The sequence below is a fragment of the Canis aureus genome, chromosome 2 (assembly GCF_053574225.1).
Source record: "Canis aureus isolate CA01 chromosome 2, VMU_Caureus_v.1.0, whole genome shotgun sequence".
In the NCBI taxonomy this organism is placed as follows: Eukaryota; Metazoa; Chordata; class Mammalia; order Carnivora; family Canidae; genus Canis; species Canis aureus.
The window spans coordinates 26,519,801-26,538,374 of NC_135612.1; the positions used below are offsets into that span (position 1 = coordinate 26,519,801).

The window sequence follows — 18,574 nt, forward strand, 5'->3', positions numbered from 1 at the left end:
ACAATGAGGATGCTGCTTGAGTCACCAACACAGGAAGATGAGAGGACAGAGATGGTGTTTGGTGAGAAATGTGGAAAATGAACAATGTTCCTTCAGTTTCCTTTAACATTTCAAGCAAATGGCATAGTTACACAAACAACAGTTTTAGAATGATTTAGGATTATAGTTTCCATGTTTAGATTTCTCTTTGGTTCTTAGATCAACCTGGACTTTTTATATAATAATCTTTTCTTTTTCCTCCCTTTCTTTCTTTCCTCCCTCTCTCTTTCTTTCTTTCATATATTTTAAACATTCTTATTTTATAGTCTTTTCCAAGTTGCCATTCTACTATCTGAGGTTCCAGCAGTATTAATTCTACTGTTCACTGTGTTTTCTGACTCTCTCATGATAGATAAATTACTCACATAATTGTAATTTTTGATATTGAGCACACTGTCATGAGGCCTGAATTGTAAAGTGTTGTGTTGTTTTTTTTTTTTTTTTAAGATTTTATTTATTTATTCATGAGAAATACAGAGAGAGAGAGAGAGACATAGGCAGAGGGAGATGCAGGCTCCCTGAGGGGAGCCTGATGGAGGACTTGATCCCAGGACCCCTGTAAAGTGTTGTTAATGGAATGACTTTTGTGTTTGCTCCTACCAAGCAGTCCTAGGATTTCAACAGGGCCAAAAATTGCTTTTACATTAATTTCTCGGTTTGCATTTTTCACACCATGTGAATACTGTGCATTTAAATTTGAAATCCCATAGGCCAGAAATGCGTTCATTTTTTTCAAGGGAGATTTCTGAAAAATCAGAACCCAAGACAAAACCAAACTTCCTTATTTCTTTTTTGGGCTAATGGGAAGAGTTTTTTGAGTTCTTATCTGATGGAAGGGATACACTTCCAATATCTAGGCTTTATTTAAGGAGCTTAATTCCTTTAAGGGATCCAAGGCTACCTTGGCTAAAGCTCCTCAGGCTTGGGACCAATACTCAATCTAAAATCATTCCTAGGTCTCTATGTCTTCAACTTATAAGCTTTCTGCTCTAACTTTAAGTTTCTTCAGTATTTCTGACAACTAGAGATTTCTTTTTATATCTGTAAATATCACCAATGTATTAATTTTTTTATTATACTGATTTTTTATGTTAAACATTTCTGTTTTTGTAACTAGGGGGGAACTAAATCAGCTCAGTCCTCTACACTGTCAGAATTGGAACTTGAGATAAATATTTTAGATCCAAAAGAGGTTTATGTGACTACTCTTGACCATCTCATTAGCCAGTGTCCTTTCTCATTCATAAATCTTTCTGATTTACTGTGTGAAGCATTAAAATTATTTTCAAGAGAAAAAATGTTTTCACTTATGCTCTGGTTTCAGGAAATCAAAACATACCTGCAATCTGAACCAAAGCTCAAAGGCCATGTAATAAAAATCCTCATTTCCTAGAGGCTCCACAGACAGGCTGCAGCAACAACATGGGTGAACAAAAGAACTCTTGGGGGCTCTGTGTCCACCAGCTCTACTTCAACAAGAGTATTATATCTCACTTCCATTTGGGACTTTCAATAATGCTGCACTGGAGAAAGGGTTTCCTTTCATAAAAAAAGTTAGACTATAACAGAACAATGTATGTATGAATATATTTATATTGCAAGGCATGGTATAAATTCATGACCATATAAGCCTGTCCTTTAGTTATGTTGGGGAAAAGTGACTGAGCCCTGGGAAAATGAATACAGTTCACTCATTCAAGAAGAATCAGGATAAACTAGGTATCACATCTCTAAGCACACATCAAATCTATGTGAATTAAACCTTGAAATTAATAGGATTAATAGTATAACATGTATGTTCACAATAGCCCTGCGTAAGTTTGATGCAATTGGTCCTTAGACAATTGTTGAGAATGACTTCTCCAGCAAGGTCTTTTGAGGATCTTGCTTAAGGCAATACCTGTTCAAAGGTCCGTAGTCTACTATGTCTCCACCCTTTTTACCTTCTACCACTTCTAAGTAGTGGGAAGAAAGGTTAGATTCCATTTTTTTTTCTTTTAATTCACCTTTTAATTTAAAGTAAAAAATTCTCTATTGATTCCAGAGAAGCTATTTTAAGGGAGAAAGCATGTGAGAGTGCTATAGATTTCTTTACACAAGGTGTACATTTTCACACATCTGCCCAAACCAAGCTTAGAGGTGAATTTTAATTCTGCATTTTAGTTAATACCCATAATTACAGAAAAATCTGTTTAATACACTATTATGTATGACAAGAAGACATGCATAAATGAATGCACTATATTGAAATAAATGGTCAAATCCTCAGCCTCAAATTTTTCCCTATAAATAGATGAAAAGGGAAGAATTATTGGTCAAGACCATTAGCTATTTGTTCATTTTGTTGGAGGTGCCAACAGTTAATTATGGCCTTACTGGTGTAACTAAAGGTGTAATTAATCATTCAAGCAATTGTTACTTCTAAAAATTATAGCTCCAGAGAAAGAGGCCTGGCAAAACCAATAGTCGTAATTTTTATATCGAGTTCTTTATGTGAAACTGAGATTGTATCAATACTCAGAAACCACTTTATTATCTTAAATAAGAGCCATATGTGATTAGTGTAACATGGTACAATAACTTAGGAAGGTAGCTTCAAATCAAGTCACAAAAAAATTAAGATCTAGCAAAATAGAGTGACAAAAATAAAATGATGAAATAATGGAGGACATATTCATAATTTGACTTGAAAGAAAATGTTTATTTCCCTAGTCTATAAGGATAGCTCCAATGAATAGATGTCCATCTGGCATAAAAGATAAGAAATAAAAATGGTAGAAATGTTAATCTCATTGATAATTATAGAAATGTAAATTAAAACCAGTGGAGAATCCTACCACGTTTCCATTAAATAGGAAGATGTGATAGATACAACAAAACTCAACATTGGCACAGGACTTAGAAAAAAATTGCACAGATACCTTGCTGATGAGGTATAAAATGATGAGGTACAGATTTCTTGCATTTTGGCAGTCTATCAAGTCATGAATCACGAAGTCATGGAAGTGAACAGGCCCTTTGTACCAACCTGACCCTCTGTGGGGAAGACAGGACAACAAGGGACCTTGAAAGGGAGAGTAACTCCCTGTATAACAATGCGCAGCACCACATCACATATTAATGCTAAAACCCAGAATATATCCAATTATTTAGGAAAAGCTGGAAAAGAGGTATGTTAATGTGGTAGTGTGTATGGCCATTAGAAGACCCCAATATGAAGAATCTTCAGGAATACAGAAAGGTACAAATGAGGTAAAACACAAAAATAATGTATATATACACTGAGAGCCAAACTGTAAAATTATTTCTGTATGGCAGGATTGTGGAGGTTTTAGAGATGGAAACCACTGATTTTCAGAGCAAAGGTTCTCCAATTTAATTGTGCAAAAGTGATCTGTGGAGCTTATTAAACCTGGGGGGTGTCTGGAATATAGACTCAGGAATCTGCAAGTTTACAAAAATCCTCAGGCAACTCTACCATAGTTATCTGTGGAAATACTTTGATAAATATTAATTTAGTGTGCTGAGTATTGGGAGTATTATTTCCTTTTTACGTCCATATTCTTACATATACATAATAAAATATTAAACAGTACATTTTCAAGCATTCAGTGGGCTCATCTTATTAAAAATTAATATGTCCAGAGATATACTGGGAGACTGACAAATACCATCACTGTATGTATATTGCATAATTTCCCCCCTAAAACGAAAATATTTTAAGCAGAGAACAAAGCCAATGGAGATGCAGGCTGCTTGGCAGCTGGCTAGGCTCAATCAATAGCACAACCCTACAACCCACTAATGAAACCTTGCATTGGCAAAAAGGCTAAGTACCTCAGAGCACTCAGTACTATACTCAGCTTTTAGGAGCAGTTGATACATGACCGCTACCTCCTCCTTGGTACATTTCCTCACTTGACTTCCAGGACACCACACCCTCGTGGCTGTCCAACCACACTGGTGGAACCTTCTCAGTCTTCTCACTGTTCTCCATGACCCCTGACTCAGTCCATAGCCCTCTTCTCACTTCTATCCCTATTTACTCCCTAAGTGGTCTCAATACCCTCACTGCCTTAAATGTGACCTAGATGACACAGACTTTCCCACCTGAACCTCTCCCTCTCCCCTAAGTGCTGGACCACTGCTCACTTAACAACTCAGTAAGTTGCTTACTTAACAACTCCACACAAATGTCTAACCGCCTTCTGAAACTGAACATATCTGGAGTAAGCTTCTGATATTCACCACAAAATCTCTGTTAATGACAACTCTATTCTTCCAATGGCTCAGGCCAAAAACTCTGAAGACATCCTTGACTCTTCTTTTTCTCTCCTACCCCAAATATAAGCCATAATTAAACCCTGCTGGCTCTACCTTCAAAACGAATCCAGAATCAAAATCCTTATCTCAGACTCCATTCCTGCCATGCTGATCTGAGCCTTCAAGAACCCTCACCTGGATGACTACCATACCCTTCTCATTCAGCTCCCTGTTTCCACCCTTACCCTCCATTCCCAGTCTATATGCAACACAACAGGCCAAGAAACCTTTAAAAAGGAAGTCAGATAATGGAATTCCTTTGCCAAATTCTTGAAGAGCTTTTCATCTGACTCCGAGTGCAAGCTAAAGACCTTTCATTGGTTTAGGGGGCCCTCCCTGGTTGGACCTTTGTTACCACCCTGATTTCCTCTTTTCCTATTCTCCCTCTCATACATTCCACTTCAACCACACTGACTTGATGCTGTTCCTCAAAATAGGTAGTGTCCTCCTACTTTAGAGTCTCTGCAATTGCTCTTCCTTCTCTTTGAAATGACTTTCCTTTCTTCACATACTCGTATGGTATTTCCATCACCTGCTACAGTCTTTGTTCAGATGTCTCCTGTAGCCTGAGGTGACCACCATTTTAAAAGTGTACCTACCCACACCTACCCCCAGTAGTGCAATCCTTTCTACCGTGTCCCATCACCTTCTAGCATAAAATAGTATGCCTTTATTTATTACATTTACTCTTTATTTTTGATCTTCCTCTCACTAGAATGTAAGCTGTATGAGGTCAGGGAATTTTTGTTGTTGTTACCTCTTTTGTTCATGATATATCACAGGTGCCTAAGCAGTACCTGGCATATAGTATCACTGCATAAATATATTTGTTGAATGAATGTAATAATATATGCCAAAGCCACACAACATCAAGGCTCCATCAAATAGCAATTTCATGAATTATATAATTGGCACTCAAAACGATATAACTTTCTGTTAGCTTTATTTTCCAATTCACTTGCAGACACAATCTAGTAGAATTTAACATATCAGCCATTGAGACTTAGGGAAAAATATGAAGAAGTTGTATACTTCTGCCTCAAGATGGAGTCTAAGTAGGTAGACTCACTTGGATGCTTATGGCAGACAAAGCATTGTACTCTTTCTTGAAGAAACCAGTTATAGGATCATCCAAGCACGTAAGGGTCTTTCTTCCATAGCAATGCCACACCAGGCACGCTAAGGAAGGTTTGGAGCTTTTATCAATTCTGTATCTTAGGACCCCCAGTTATATCATAAGGTAGAAGCTAGAAGCAGCTAGAAAAACATTTTTGCCTACTCCTATTCTCCCCATTTGCTCTACTTATCTTAGCTTCCTAACACCTACGTTGTTGCATTATACTGTCCATGGCCCTTTCTTCCCAATTGGCCTGCCTATCTCTTCGAGACCAGGGACTATTGCCATATCCCTGATACCCACATGATACCTGGTAGTATACGTTGATTGCTCAGAAAACATTCATAGAATCAGTGGGTGATTCAGAGTTTCATAAGGTAAGAGATGTATTACAAACAGGGACTAATGTATTAATTCTTACAGCACGGAGCTAATGAAAGTATTAATAAATCACCACAAGGATATAATTATGCAAATATAGAAGATCCCAAATCCCAAGTTTTCATTCTTTTTTTGGCCAGAAAAGAAGCATCTTCATTTCAAGCTATTTATTCACCGTCAAAGGAATCCTGGGGCATATACATAAAAATCCAGCCTTCCTGTAGAGAAGGTTTAGAATGCTAATAAGGTTTGGTTTTGACTGGATTAGGTTTGACTCCTGAGTCAACACAGTTGTGTAACTTTGGACAAACAGCCTTCCACCAAACCTCGTGTGCCTCACCTATGAAATGGGCTGATATTTCTGTCTACCTTCAGAATACCATTGTAAGGATCAAATTAGATTAAGTCTGTAAAATTTCTTTGACACATAAAAAAATATTTTGCCCTATATTGTCTATTTTCCCTCAGTTCTTAGTCACTCAGAAAAAAATTAATATTTTTACCTAAGATTTATATATAAATTACTATGAGCTCTTCAGAAGAGAAAAGAAGGTATTTGAATCTACAGTATAAGCTTTTTCCATTTGCCCCAATCTTGAGTTAACAACTTGGAAAATAATTACCAAGCCTTTTAATATTTTCCTTACACGAACATTTTTCTCCTATGCTGGCTAATGGAGTAAAAATTAATGTGGAGCTTGGATTTAGGAATGCCTAAGCCCAATCACAACTAGTTTTGATATATTTGCAATTTCTGAATAAAGGCAATTCCTTAACTGAGCATTCCCGATCAAGGAAAAGTAAGTAAATCCATTTCCTAATTTTTTTCTATATAAAATAAAGGAAAGCTAATTTTCAGGTTTCATACTACAGACACTTTTCTTTGATGGGATTCTTTAATTTGTGATTTCTCACCAAGGCCCTTGTTAGCTGTTTTTGTATCTCTCACCATTTTCCTACCTCAGAAACAAAGAAGCAAAAGATAATCTAGTGGGGATCATTGGATAATTTATCACTAACAGGGCAATTTTAAACACTCTTCGACACAACCAATTACACTTATAGCTTGTACAAAAATGCCCAGAAACTAAAATGCAAGTACCACATTTCAGGTAAATGTTAAACTTACAAAGAAAAACAAACAACAATGACAAATGATTCCAGCTCTAGCAAGATACACAGTGGTGATGGCAGTGACCACAGCAACCAGATGGAAGTTTTTTTAATAAAAACAAAATAACTAAAAATCTTTCCCTCCAAGTTTATGTTGTGAAATTAAGAAAAATGACAACAGGGATGCCTGGGTGGCTCAATGGTTGAGCATCTGCCTTTGACTCAGGACGTGATCCCGGGGTCCTGGGATTGAGTCCCACATTGGGCTTCCTGCATGGAGCCTGCTTCTCCCCTTTCCCTCTGCCTCTTTGTCTCTCTCTGTGTCTCTCATGAATAAATAAAACCTTTAAAAAACAAAAAGAAAAAAAAAACAAGAACACAATTTACGGCAAATGCCACTTGCTTACCTGACTTATGTCGCTCGTCCAGGCAGCCTTCTCTTGGCGTGAAGGTGCTAACAAGACTACAGTGAAAGGGGCAGAATCAGGAGGCTCCACTACTATTTTAAAATCCAGGTGTCCAAACACTTGCCCAGAACCTTTAGCTTCAACACATGTAAAGCAAACAGTTAGATGTGAACATAAAGATACGAGTGATAGCTGCTTTCACAGAGTTCTAGTGACAATATTGGATCTCATTTCAGCAACATGGTACCTCTTGGGCTTCTCGGGCAAGGGGAAGCCTGTACTAAGCTCATAAGCAGATAAAGAAACTGAGGTCAGCAGGTTACTCAGGACTAGGATCCCCGTCTCCTAGTCACTTCCTGTTTTGTTTTCTTTCTTTTTCTTTCTTTCTCTCTTTTTTTCATTTCCATAATCTACAGAATTTCAATACTCTCTAATTTAATTCCTTTCTTCTCTGCCACTAAAAAGTCACTATCATGAGACAAACTCAGTAAAATGTGAAGTCCCAAAGATGGTTTAACAAGGTTCACAAGGTGGGCAGCCCCGGTGGCTCAGCGGTTTAGTGCTGCTTTCACCTGGGGTGTGATCCTGGAGACCTGGGATCGAGTCCCACGTTGGGCTCCCTGCATGGAGCCTGCTTCTCTCTCTCTGTCTCTCATGAATAAATAAATAAAATCTTTAACAAGGTTCACAGGTTAAATGATTCAACAGAACTTTTCATATGTAAATGACTTCAGGGAGTGTATTCTCAACCCCTTTCCTGCCTCCTTAAGCAGCTCTTCTTAGCTCTCAGTAGATAAAAACCATAAACCCTTGTTATTCTACTATAATTCTAAGAGATAGAATGTGACTTACAGTCATCATCACTTGCATCGGGCTCCTCAATCAATGTACATTCTATTAGAGAGAGAACCCCACCTGTCTGGAAACAAACCAATTTCTCATTAAGAGGCTGACAGTCTTGCATGAGTTGGGAAGCTCAGATTTATAAACCTTTGATTCAAATTGCCATGGAAGAAAGAGTAACAGTTCTGCATCGTAAATAATTTTTCATAGGTTCCAAAACTAAATTTAGTTGTGTAAAAAGTAATTAAACTCCTTGAACTTCATGGTTCTTCTCCCTCAAACCCCTCTCACTCACAGTGTTTATAAATTTAGCAAGTCAGTCTGTGGGAGAGTGGGAGGCACCCTGAGAGTGAATGCAGCTGAACCCATCAAGCAGAAAGTGCTGGAAGCAGTAGAAAGCCATCATCGTGGTGCTGGATGATATTTCGGGCACTAATAACAGAAGGTATGGATAGGGAAACTTTTTCTATGAAGAGTCAGATAGTAAATCTTTTAGGCTTTGCAAGCCATACAATCTCTATCGCAGTTACTCAATTCTATCATTTAAAAAAGCATGAGAGCAACCAGACAATATGTAAACACATGAGCATGGCTGTGTTCCAATAAAACTGTATTAACAGGCCGCAGGCTGTGGTTCGCTGCCTCTTGACAGAGCAAGATTAAAAAGCATCTAGCAAATATTAGATCAGTGCGCTGTCGTGATTTAACAAGATTTTTGCAGCTCAATAGTAATAATTCTTTCCAGGTGATTTTAATTGCACTTTTTAATGGAAATACACACTTAAATTTCTATTATTTTGGATACAACTGACAACAAAGTACATGTCAAGCTTAGCAACTGTACATTACCTCACTATGCGCTTGTGACAATCTGGGTTTTACGATACTAGGCGTGGGAAAGCCACAATCAAATTAACCTGGATGCCTCTCAAGTGCATGGACATAGATGGAATAGTCATGTAAAACCCGTACCTTGAGCAGATGTAGCTTTCCTCCTGAACTTCTTGTACAAATTAAAAAGTGTTTTGTAAATAAGAAGCACTGTCTTTCTCCTTCCTTTTTCAAAGACAATGAACCCAGGCGAACTTTACTAAGTTTTCCCCTCTCAACAGAAGGTACTTGAATAAGAGAACCTGGTGATCACAAAAGTGAAGAATACATAGCAATTAAAATTATGTCAAGTGAGAGCTGTTCTTGATGTAATAAACTCTAGGGCTTGTTTCCCAAGACACCAAGGACTTATTTGCTACACCCCTGGAAGAAAATCCGCTACACTATGAGCAGAAGAGGCAGTGTATTGTGTGTTAAGGGCCCAACTAATTCCTACTATTTCTGTGAAATGCTTTAGACTTGATTATTCATCTTTAAACTTTAAAAGAAGTTTGAAAGAAAGCCAAACTGAATTTAAAGAACAAGGCACTTTGGCCATCTGTCTGTTAGTGGTCTGGTCTCAATCAATGTATTTACTTAAGAATAAGATACACATTGTGTAATTATATACGATAATAAAATAACACAATAGAAAGAAAATAGGATTTATCCTTCCTGAGGCAGCGAAGGTAGAAACTGGCACATTAGTTGAGTTTACTTTGTATCTAAAAAATAAAATTCACAATTCATGTATATTATAAAAATACACAATTGTACAAGTCAATGCAATTGGTTAATTTTTAAAGGGCAACTATTTCAGGTTACATTCAAATTATGTGCAATAAGGGCACCTGGGTGGTTCAGTAGGTTGGATGTCTGACTCTTGATTTCCACTTGGGCAGGGGATCAAGCCCCATGTGGGCTCCACACTGGGTGAGGAGACTGCTTGGGTTCTGTCTCTTCTCTCCCTCTGCTCCCCCCTCTACCTCACTTATGCTCCCAATTCTCTCACAAAAATAGAATAAAATTAAATTAAACTTAAAAAGTGTGATAAAGAGTCTTTGTGGAATCTAAATGGAAAAGAACTCCTATAAACTCTATACCCAGAGCATTTCTGTGAGCAAAACTGTCTTCTATTGCATGTGAGAAGCTCTACGTAGACTAAATGCAATTTCACCCTAATAATGACCACCTTCTCCTCACAAAATAAAATCCTAATCTAAGTTAGATCTCCAACTAAAAAATACCAGGAAAGATTCTTGTGAATATCTTGACTTCCAATATACCTTGAGTCAGCAATATTTCTACTGTTTGTTCAATCTACCACCTACCCCAAATGCAGCCTTAAGAACCATTAAATGCATATTCATCCCTTTAATATTAACAGGAGTCAGCACTACAAAATGAGATTGTGGGCAACCTCATTTCCTCTTCATACATTTTCTGTGTTCTCTTTTTTTTTAAATGAGCATAGATTACATCCATAAGTGGGGAAAAACCCCACTAACATTGTTCATATATGTTAAATGGTAAAACTATGACTTGGGTCACAAAATGTTCACATTAGCATATGAATATTCCAAATAGCATCTACTTTTGAAAGGAGATCTAAAGAAGTGCGAGGCGGCGCGGGGGTGGTGGTGGTGAGGATCCAAGACTCCATGTGCAGATTCCATCTATTCAGGTGAGTGTTTAGGTGGGGCTGCCGGACAAAGTAGGCAGCTATTGGGGAGCAGGGGGCTAAAGAATAGCGTGGAAGGAGTCCTGGGGGAGGGCATGGGCCTGTGAAACAAAGGGCAGGAGAACGCTTGACTCCCTTGAAGGGAAGGGGCAAGAGGAGAGGGAAAGAAGGAGGTGAGGCAGGTGGGAGCAAGTTGTCAGAGAACACAGGCAGCAAGTAATTAAATCTGCAGAGTAGAGGAGGGGTGGGGAGAGCACAAGGCAAAATGCCTAGAGAAGTAAATGAGCAAGTAATAGCAAAGGGATTGTACTCATGGGGCTCACAGGGTGGAAACAAGGCCAAAGGAGCTCTTTCGGAAGACCTGGTTTGCCCCTCTTTTCACAGAAGGGAAAAACAGAGGCCCCGAGAGGCTAAGCAGCTCTCCTAAGGTCACACCTCAGTGAGTGGCACTGCCAGGAGATGGCAATGGGTTCGGCAACATGAAAGCTGACCCTTGGAAAGGGATGGGGTGGGAGAAGACAATACATTCTAGCTTTGCCATGGGGGCCATGAGATCAGTTAGGGCGGAGTGAAAGACTGGAGCATAAGACAAATATCCTGGTGGATCAGTAGGTTTGGGAGTCATTTTCAGAAAGGTTATAACGAAGTGCATGAAGACTTAATATCATGCGTTGTTAAGTGCCTTCAGCATTCAATGATTTTGTAAAACAGAAATTACAGAACACATCGTTAGCTCATATATTAGTAATATGAATTTCACCTTTGAGGTAAAAATAAATAAATGTTTCCTTGGCAACGATACCCTAATATGCTTGATCTGTAACTGTTCCCCTCACTATGCACATTAGGTATAGACAGAAGTCTACACGTCAGAATTAAAAGTTAGCAATTTCAACACTATTGTTTAGTTCATAAAATAATCATAGTGGATTTTTCTCGTATTTCGTTTTATGTTTGACCTGGTGTTTCAACACAACTATAAGACTTGGAGGTTCCTCTCTAATTGATACAAATGAAAGGAATATTTAGTATTAAATTAGTAATTCCTCAGGGTCAGACCATTGCTGTGACAGAGTCCTTTGCATCTCTATCATCGGTCACCTAATAATTGGGAGTCAATTTACAACAAAACTTCTGTTAATTCAATCACTAAATTCCCAAGAGTGGCATCCAAGATGGGCGAATGCCCAGATTCTTCATTTCACTCAGTAGTAAGAGGCAACAAAGAGTAATCTCCAGGTTATTGGATTAGGTATTTGAGAAGGTACAAATATGCCCAGACCCCACGTTACAATTCCAAAGAACACTGCTACACTGAGAGGACAGGATTTCAAGTCTGGGAATGATTAGTTTACTACCACAGACGTCCAGGTCTCATTCTCAGTGTCTTTCACTCTGAATTCAGTCACCTTCACTTAATGATCCTGATTCACATATCCACAAGATGCTGACTCTGCATAATGGGTTTTGTGCAATTGGTCAATTTAGAGTGCCTTACCTTCTATTAAGCATTCATATATATTTCATGTTATTGAAAAACAGAAACTCACTCCAAAATTTAGATCTTGGTTTTTAAATTTACATCACACTCTCCCAGGCATTAGTCTAGATATTCTTGTGAGCAATGTTAGCTCACGTAATCTTCACCACAGCCCTAAAAGCTGGGTAGTATTAACTACAAGAGCAAAGTAAGGCACAGGGGTGCTAAGTAAATCACCCAATATCCTACAGCAAGGAAGTGGAAGAGATGGGATTTGACCTCCACTGACATGGCAATACTGCCTTCATATAATTGCCCCAGACTTTTCCACCTCAGTTCAACAAAGTTTGAGTAGATTTTGGAAAATAAACGACTTTTCCAGACTATAATATGATAGAATCCTTTGCATCCTGCTCATTAACTGTTTAATAATTAGAATCAATTTACAATAGAACTTCTATTATTTTGATAACTAAATTCCCACAGGTTGACATTTGAGATTAGCTGATGCCCCTATTCTAAGGAGGCCTATTAGATGACCCAGAAGGCTTCTTTTTTCTAGTCTCAGAATAACAGTTCATTTGAGACTGAAACCGCAATATATTTGTGCATATGTACACACGTGCACATGCACACAGCCTGAAACATACCTCAAACCATTCCTAAAAGTAAATAACACAAATACTAGTGGACAATTAGAGATAGGCTGTAGTCCATTTCATAGAAAACAGAACTCAGCAAACTTCAAAAGAATAAGAAACCCATCTCACTGGGTTTTAAAGTCTGTTAAGGGTATTTAGTAGAAGTGATGATAGGAGCAACCGAAGCAAAACATTGTAAACTTCCCAAATTATATGTTAATTGGATTCCTTTCTACTTTCAGGTTCCAGTCTGATTTTTTAAAACCAACTTTATTGAATAATTCCTAAACACACTAACCAAACAATACAGAAAAATACCATAAAGGCAAATCATTATATCAACATCAATACGATAACAACATCAGATATATTAATAGCTGATAAAAGTGCTTTAAACATGTGGCAGAGAACAATAAACATCTGGACATGAATCAAAGGGAGAGGCGGCTCATGAGGGTTTTTCCTCAAGGTGCATTGAAAAAAAAAAAAGACTTATTCAATGTATCCGACCTCCCAGCATTTTTCATTAGAGATGTTTTTTTCAAACTTAGATAAGAGCAGTCTAAGTTTGTAGAAATAAATGTTTATGCATAATAATACTTTTCAATCACAAGCCTTTTCAGAAACAAAATAGTGGTTACAGAAACATTTGTTTGCATTCTCACATATTATAAAGCTCTAGTCAATAAGTATTTTTTCCATGAACTCCAAATACAAGAAAAATACAAAACGAGACATCTAATAATCAAAACTGCAATTCAACAAGCAATTTGATTTAATGCAGTGCCCCTCTTTCAAGTATCTATAATGGAAAGCAGCATATAAAGGAAGAGAGAATTCATAAATACAGCCCTTCAGAGATACAATGACTGGGAGCGCCAGGCGTGCAAACATGTACCTACAACACACAAGAGGATGAAACACAGACATGAGAAGTGAGGGGCCCTGAAACCGGGACGAAGGTAAATTCATTCTACCTGGAGGGAAGGGGAGAGAATTGTCAAAGGCTCCCTAAAGGTGTCTGACCTGAGCCTGGAAGGACAAGCAGACCTTCAATAGGCATGGAAGGGATGGATAGGGGCATTCCCAGTCCCCACACTGGGGCCAGCACACGGGAAGGCACACGGGCAGGCAAGGGCCAGGAAGGCAGGAAGCCCCGTGGGGACACAGTCTGTGTGGAGCAACGCAAAGCGATTAGGAAGGCCTGATGCTGTTAGCATTATATTCCACTACATTTCAAGGAAAATCAGTATCAAAAGCCAAAAATGAGAAAAGCTATCCTTTCCTAAAATATACTTCCAAACTTTAACATATGTGTAATTTCTCTCTTTATCAACAAATAATGGAAAATAGAACAGCGCGTGTTACATTTTTTAAGTATTCTGTGCAAAAATGTAGGTTCACAGCTCAAATAATGTCTTGTTTGATGAAGTAAAAAAAAATTTAAGCAACACATTTTTGGTAGGCAATGGAAATGCAAATATCTTCAAATGATATTGGCTCATTACGAACAGAAGCTACATTAAAGGTTATTTCTAGTTCTAAATGTATGTGCCACCGCTCACCAAGTTCAAAATTATAAATGTGTGAGATGTGTTGTCTCAGATCAACTCCATGGGCCATGCTCCCTTCCCTCAGAACACCTAAGCACTTAAAAAGGACTTTGGATGAGGTTTACTTAGTGCGCTTTGCAGTGAGAGCCCCGGAGGGAGATGCACCATTAGGCTGTTGCATCTCGTTTCTGGCCCAAAAATCTTCAACACTTCAGAAGCTTAATATACTGGGTGATGCTTGCAAAGCACACATCCCACAAACAAGATACAAGATACGTTCACCATTACCAAAGCGTGGCAGGGGTCAAAAGACATTTCATTTGGCAACTGGAGTCACCAACTGAATTAAATCATATTGTGTGGGGCGGATCCAGAAGTGCTGATAAAGAATGGGAACAAGAGACAGCTGTTTTCACTTCGGACATTGTCCCCACCGCTATGTGAAAGGGCTTTGAGTAATGCAAGTTTCTCTTGGGCCTTTGCCTGTATATCGTCGCCACCTGGCACTGCCACTCTCATCGGCCAGACCGATCTGTCTTCCTTGGAGCTGTAGAGAATGTCTGGTCCACTGAGGAAGAGAGTCCAGTCAGAATGTAATTTACTGTCCCACTCGTGCTTTACTATTATTGTGTTGCTGTTTTTCATGGCCCCTGAAAAGAAACAGCACAAATGTGGGCCTCAGCCACAGCCTCGGTCAAGACCATGGGGATGTCCTGCATGAACAGTATCAATCACACAGCTCCAAAATGCTTGCCAGGATCTGCCAGTGACAATGTGACAGTTGCAGAGATCACTAGAGACAGTGGGTCCACCGAACAAGGACTTACCTTGGCGGATGAAAGTTTGGCTGGTGTCCAGCAAAATATCACAGCCCTCTACGATCATTCTTTCTATGGCCAGGTTCTTCCTTATGTTTTCAGTGTCACTCACTTCATCGTGCATTATCCTGTCAGACACAGCAGGGACAGATCACAGGAAGAGAGGTTTTGTATAGCTCTAGCAGGTATGCAAAGAGCTCTATCTGGGAAGCTCAGTTTTGAACTTGTATCAGTACAACTGAGGCTGTGAGGAGAGACCTTCAGGCTTGAACCAGCCATGACTCAAACCAAACCCAACGTACAACACAGTTCTAAATGACAAGTGGGTCAGCAACCAATGAGTACCCTGGGGGTGCTGCTTATAAATGCAACAGGAAAGCAACATATCATTTTATGGACAGCCCCTTCATTGAAATTAGGATGCCATTTCTTAGAGGTGGAGCAAGTTAGAGACCTTTATGCCATTTATTCCATATAAGCTAAAGGAACACAGATGTAAATAATTCTCTGAAACAGTGCAGTCACTGAAAAATCCAAAATACACATTTCTTAGCTTTTTGCCAAATATGAACACAAAGACACAACTAAAAATTGTTTTTCTACTACGCTAAAAGAAATGTTAATATTTTCAAACTCAAACGCAAATACACCTATAATCTCAATCACATAAATTCACATGCTATAAAACCATTTTCAAAGATTGATTTTTTTTTCTTGGTTAAAATTAACGTTTATGCTGATTCAGTACCATCTGAAGAGCTAGCATTTCATGTTCAGGTGAATCGGAGAAGTTGGACTGTGTCTCACTTCTTATTCCCTGGATATATATATATTAGGTTTCCATAGAAACTAACTCGCTGGTTTCTCTAATCAAGCCTTTATTATAAGTTCTCTACATACCTGGACAGTTCCTCTAGTTTCGATTTAGCAAACTCCAGACTTTTCCTTTCCACATGCTCATGAGGTGTATGAGCTAGGAGTTCATGAAGTGTGATGATATACCTGGGGATCTAAATGCAAATAAAGGCCAGCATGAGCAAGAGGTCAGGATGAGTGACCCTGGGACATCCTCTCCTGTGCACCATCATGTCTGAGAAATTCAACTCTACTTTTACAATTCTCAAATGAATTACACTTCAAACTTCACACACACATCCACATATCCACATTCACCAAGAGCACAAGAAAAGAGTAATAAAATATTATACTCCAAAGAAATGGTTGTTTCTTTAGATTTTTAACATAAGCATATATTTCTTAATCATAAGATTTGAAAATTGGTTCATAGAGAAACATAGTGATTATCAAGTCACATGAGTCCGTATTTTAGATATATATATTTTTTTATTTGAGAGAAAGAGAGAGATAGCATGAGCATGGGGAGTGAGAGAGAGAGAGAGATTGAGAGAGAGAAGCTCCCGAGCCCCACACTGAGCTCAAGCCCAGGACCTTGAGATTGTGATTTGATGTATGCAAAGTCAGATGCATAACCAACTGAGCCACCCACCCAGGTGGCCCCACAATTTTTTTTTTTTTAATTCACATCCCTACTGCAATGTTCTCTTTAAGAATTTAAACTTGGGAGAAGACATACTCACCTTTATTACATTCTCTTCCTACTTTACCTTAACTCATCCTTCTAGCAGTAAAATGTATTGTTTAATTACATTATTTACTTATAGTTTTGTTTATGGATAAACTATCTGAATTCTGTCAAAAGCGGAAACTCCACCAGCCATATGACAATTTTAAATGAACATAGTAGAGATTCAAGTTTTACTGATTCTACTTATTTATTTATTTATATATATATATTTTTTTTTTATTCTACTTATTTATTTACTGGTTTACAGATAAAATTTTTTTAGAAAGCTGGGGCAGTGAAAAAAAAAAAAAAAGAAAGCTGGGGCAGTGGGCTTAACTTTAATAACGACATGCATGCACCGCAGCTGCCATAACGCGGCCTGCTATGGGCATGTATGCCCAAACCTCCACACCAACAGAAGGGTTATGTCCCCATTATACAGAGATAAGGAGGAAACAAAGCGTGAAGCGGTCTGGTAACTTGCCCAGGGTGGTCTCACAGTACATGACAGAGCCAGCCATGATCATGGCTCTCACTGGTACACAAACCCACTCGGTCTCCTCTGTGGGGCCTGGGGACTCACTCAACCCTCAAAAGGACTTCTGAGAAGGAAGAAAGTAAAACAGCCTCCCGGAGCGCTGTGGCTAGTTCCTTCCATCCTGTCCTGAGGTGTTGGCAGCCCTGTCCACGGATCTGCTTTTGCTCGTGTGCAGGGGGTGGCCTTCACTGGGTCACCTACTGTGGTCTACTGAGGGCCTATGTTTACGCATGAGCACAAAGGGCAGGGCCATCAGCACAGACATGGATCTGCAGTTGATATTCTGGGACCGTATCCTAGGGAATGTCATCCTATTAAAGTTTTGGAAGTTCAGACAGACTCCTTAAAGGAGGGAGACCCCTCCTGTGTAAGACATGTGGAGGACACTTCCTCTCCATCCCATAAACTTCTCCTGGTTAAGGTCCCTGGGATAGATACGCTTTCAAATATCCCTTCCGCACAAAGCCAGTATGCCTCTAAGTCAGCAGTCATACGAAGAAAATCAAGGCAAACAACAGCTAATGCACTAGATCTTTCATAACAAAGAAGGTAGGAGTGGGAGCGCCTGACACGTATGATGCAAGCACTGAAAACCCACAAAACTAAGTTTAGTCAATAGCTTCATGATCTTCCCCCATTAATTAAATCTATTTTAGAGAGCTCCTTGGCTCAGATTCAAGTAGATGGATTTGAAATTCAGAAACTGGCCCTTTCTACTTTCTGGTGGAGGAACAAACAAGCCTGAAGCTGCCAAAAAGCTGGGAAAGGACATTCTGCAGAAAAGTGGACGGCTCTCCAAAGAGCGCATCTGTATATTCAAGAGCTGATTATAAATCTGTTCCCCCAAAAAACAAGAATCACAGTAAGTGCTGTCCAGATGAATCATAATTCTCCTTTCAATTATGGAACAATGCTTGTCACTTTGTAGACATTAATGAGCTTGCTCTGCTGTTACAGTAAATAGGTGGCTAGAGCGGCAAGTGGCTACTTGCTGGAGAACATCTAACAGTTCTCGTAGGGGGCAGAATTCACGACTGGCTTACCTATGGACTTAGGAGCAGCTGAAGCCAATTTAAACAGTACCAGTCATGCCATTGTCTTTGCTAATTAAAAATTATATTAATAACTACATTATTTTCCATAAACAAATTTCTTGGCAACACTTGGACTTATTTGTCTGATAGT

The 18,574-nt window shown here is 38.8% G+C and overlaps 1 protein-coding gene across 2 annotated transcripts in view; it reads right to left on the reverse strand.

Moving 5' to 3' along the window:
• Positions 1-18,574, reverse strand: part of RASGRF2 (Ras protein specific guanine nucleotide releasing factor 2) — a 240,834-nt gene that overhangs the window by 119,357 nt on the left and 102,903 nt on the right. For both annotated transcript variants that reach the window (XM_077866482.1, XM_077866488.1), the window contains exons 8-12: positions 16,167-16,276; positions 15,276-15,394; positions 9,196-9,356; positions 8,233-8,299; positions 7,381-7,517 (exon numbers count right to left, since the gene is read on the reverse strand). In XM_077866482.1, the coding sequence (XP_077722608.1) occupies positions 7,381-7,517; positions 8,233-8,299; positions 9,196-9,356; positions 15,276-15,394; positions 16,167-16,276 (594 nt within the window). The remainder of the gene's footprint in view (positions 1-7,380; positions 7,518-8,232; positions 8,300-9,195; positions 9,357-15,275; positions 15,395-16,166; positions 16,277-18,574) is intronic.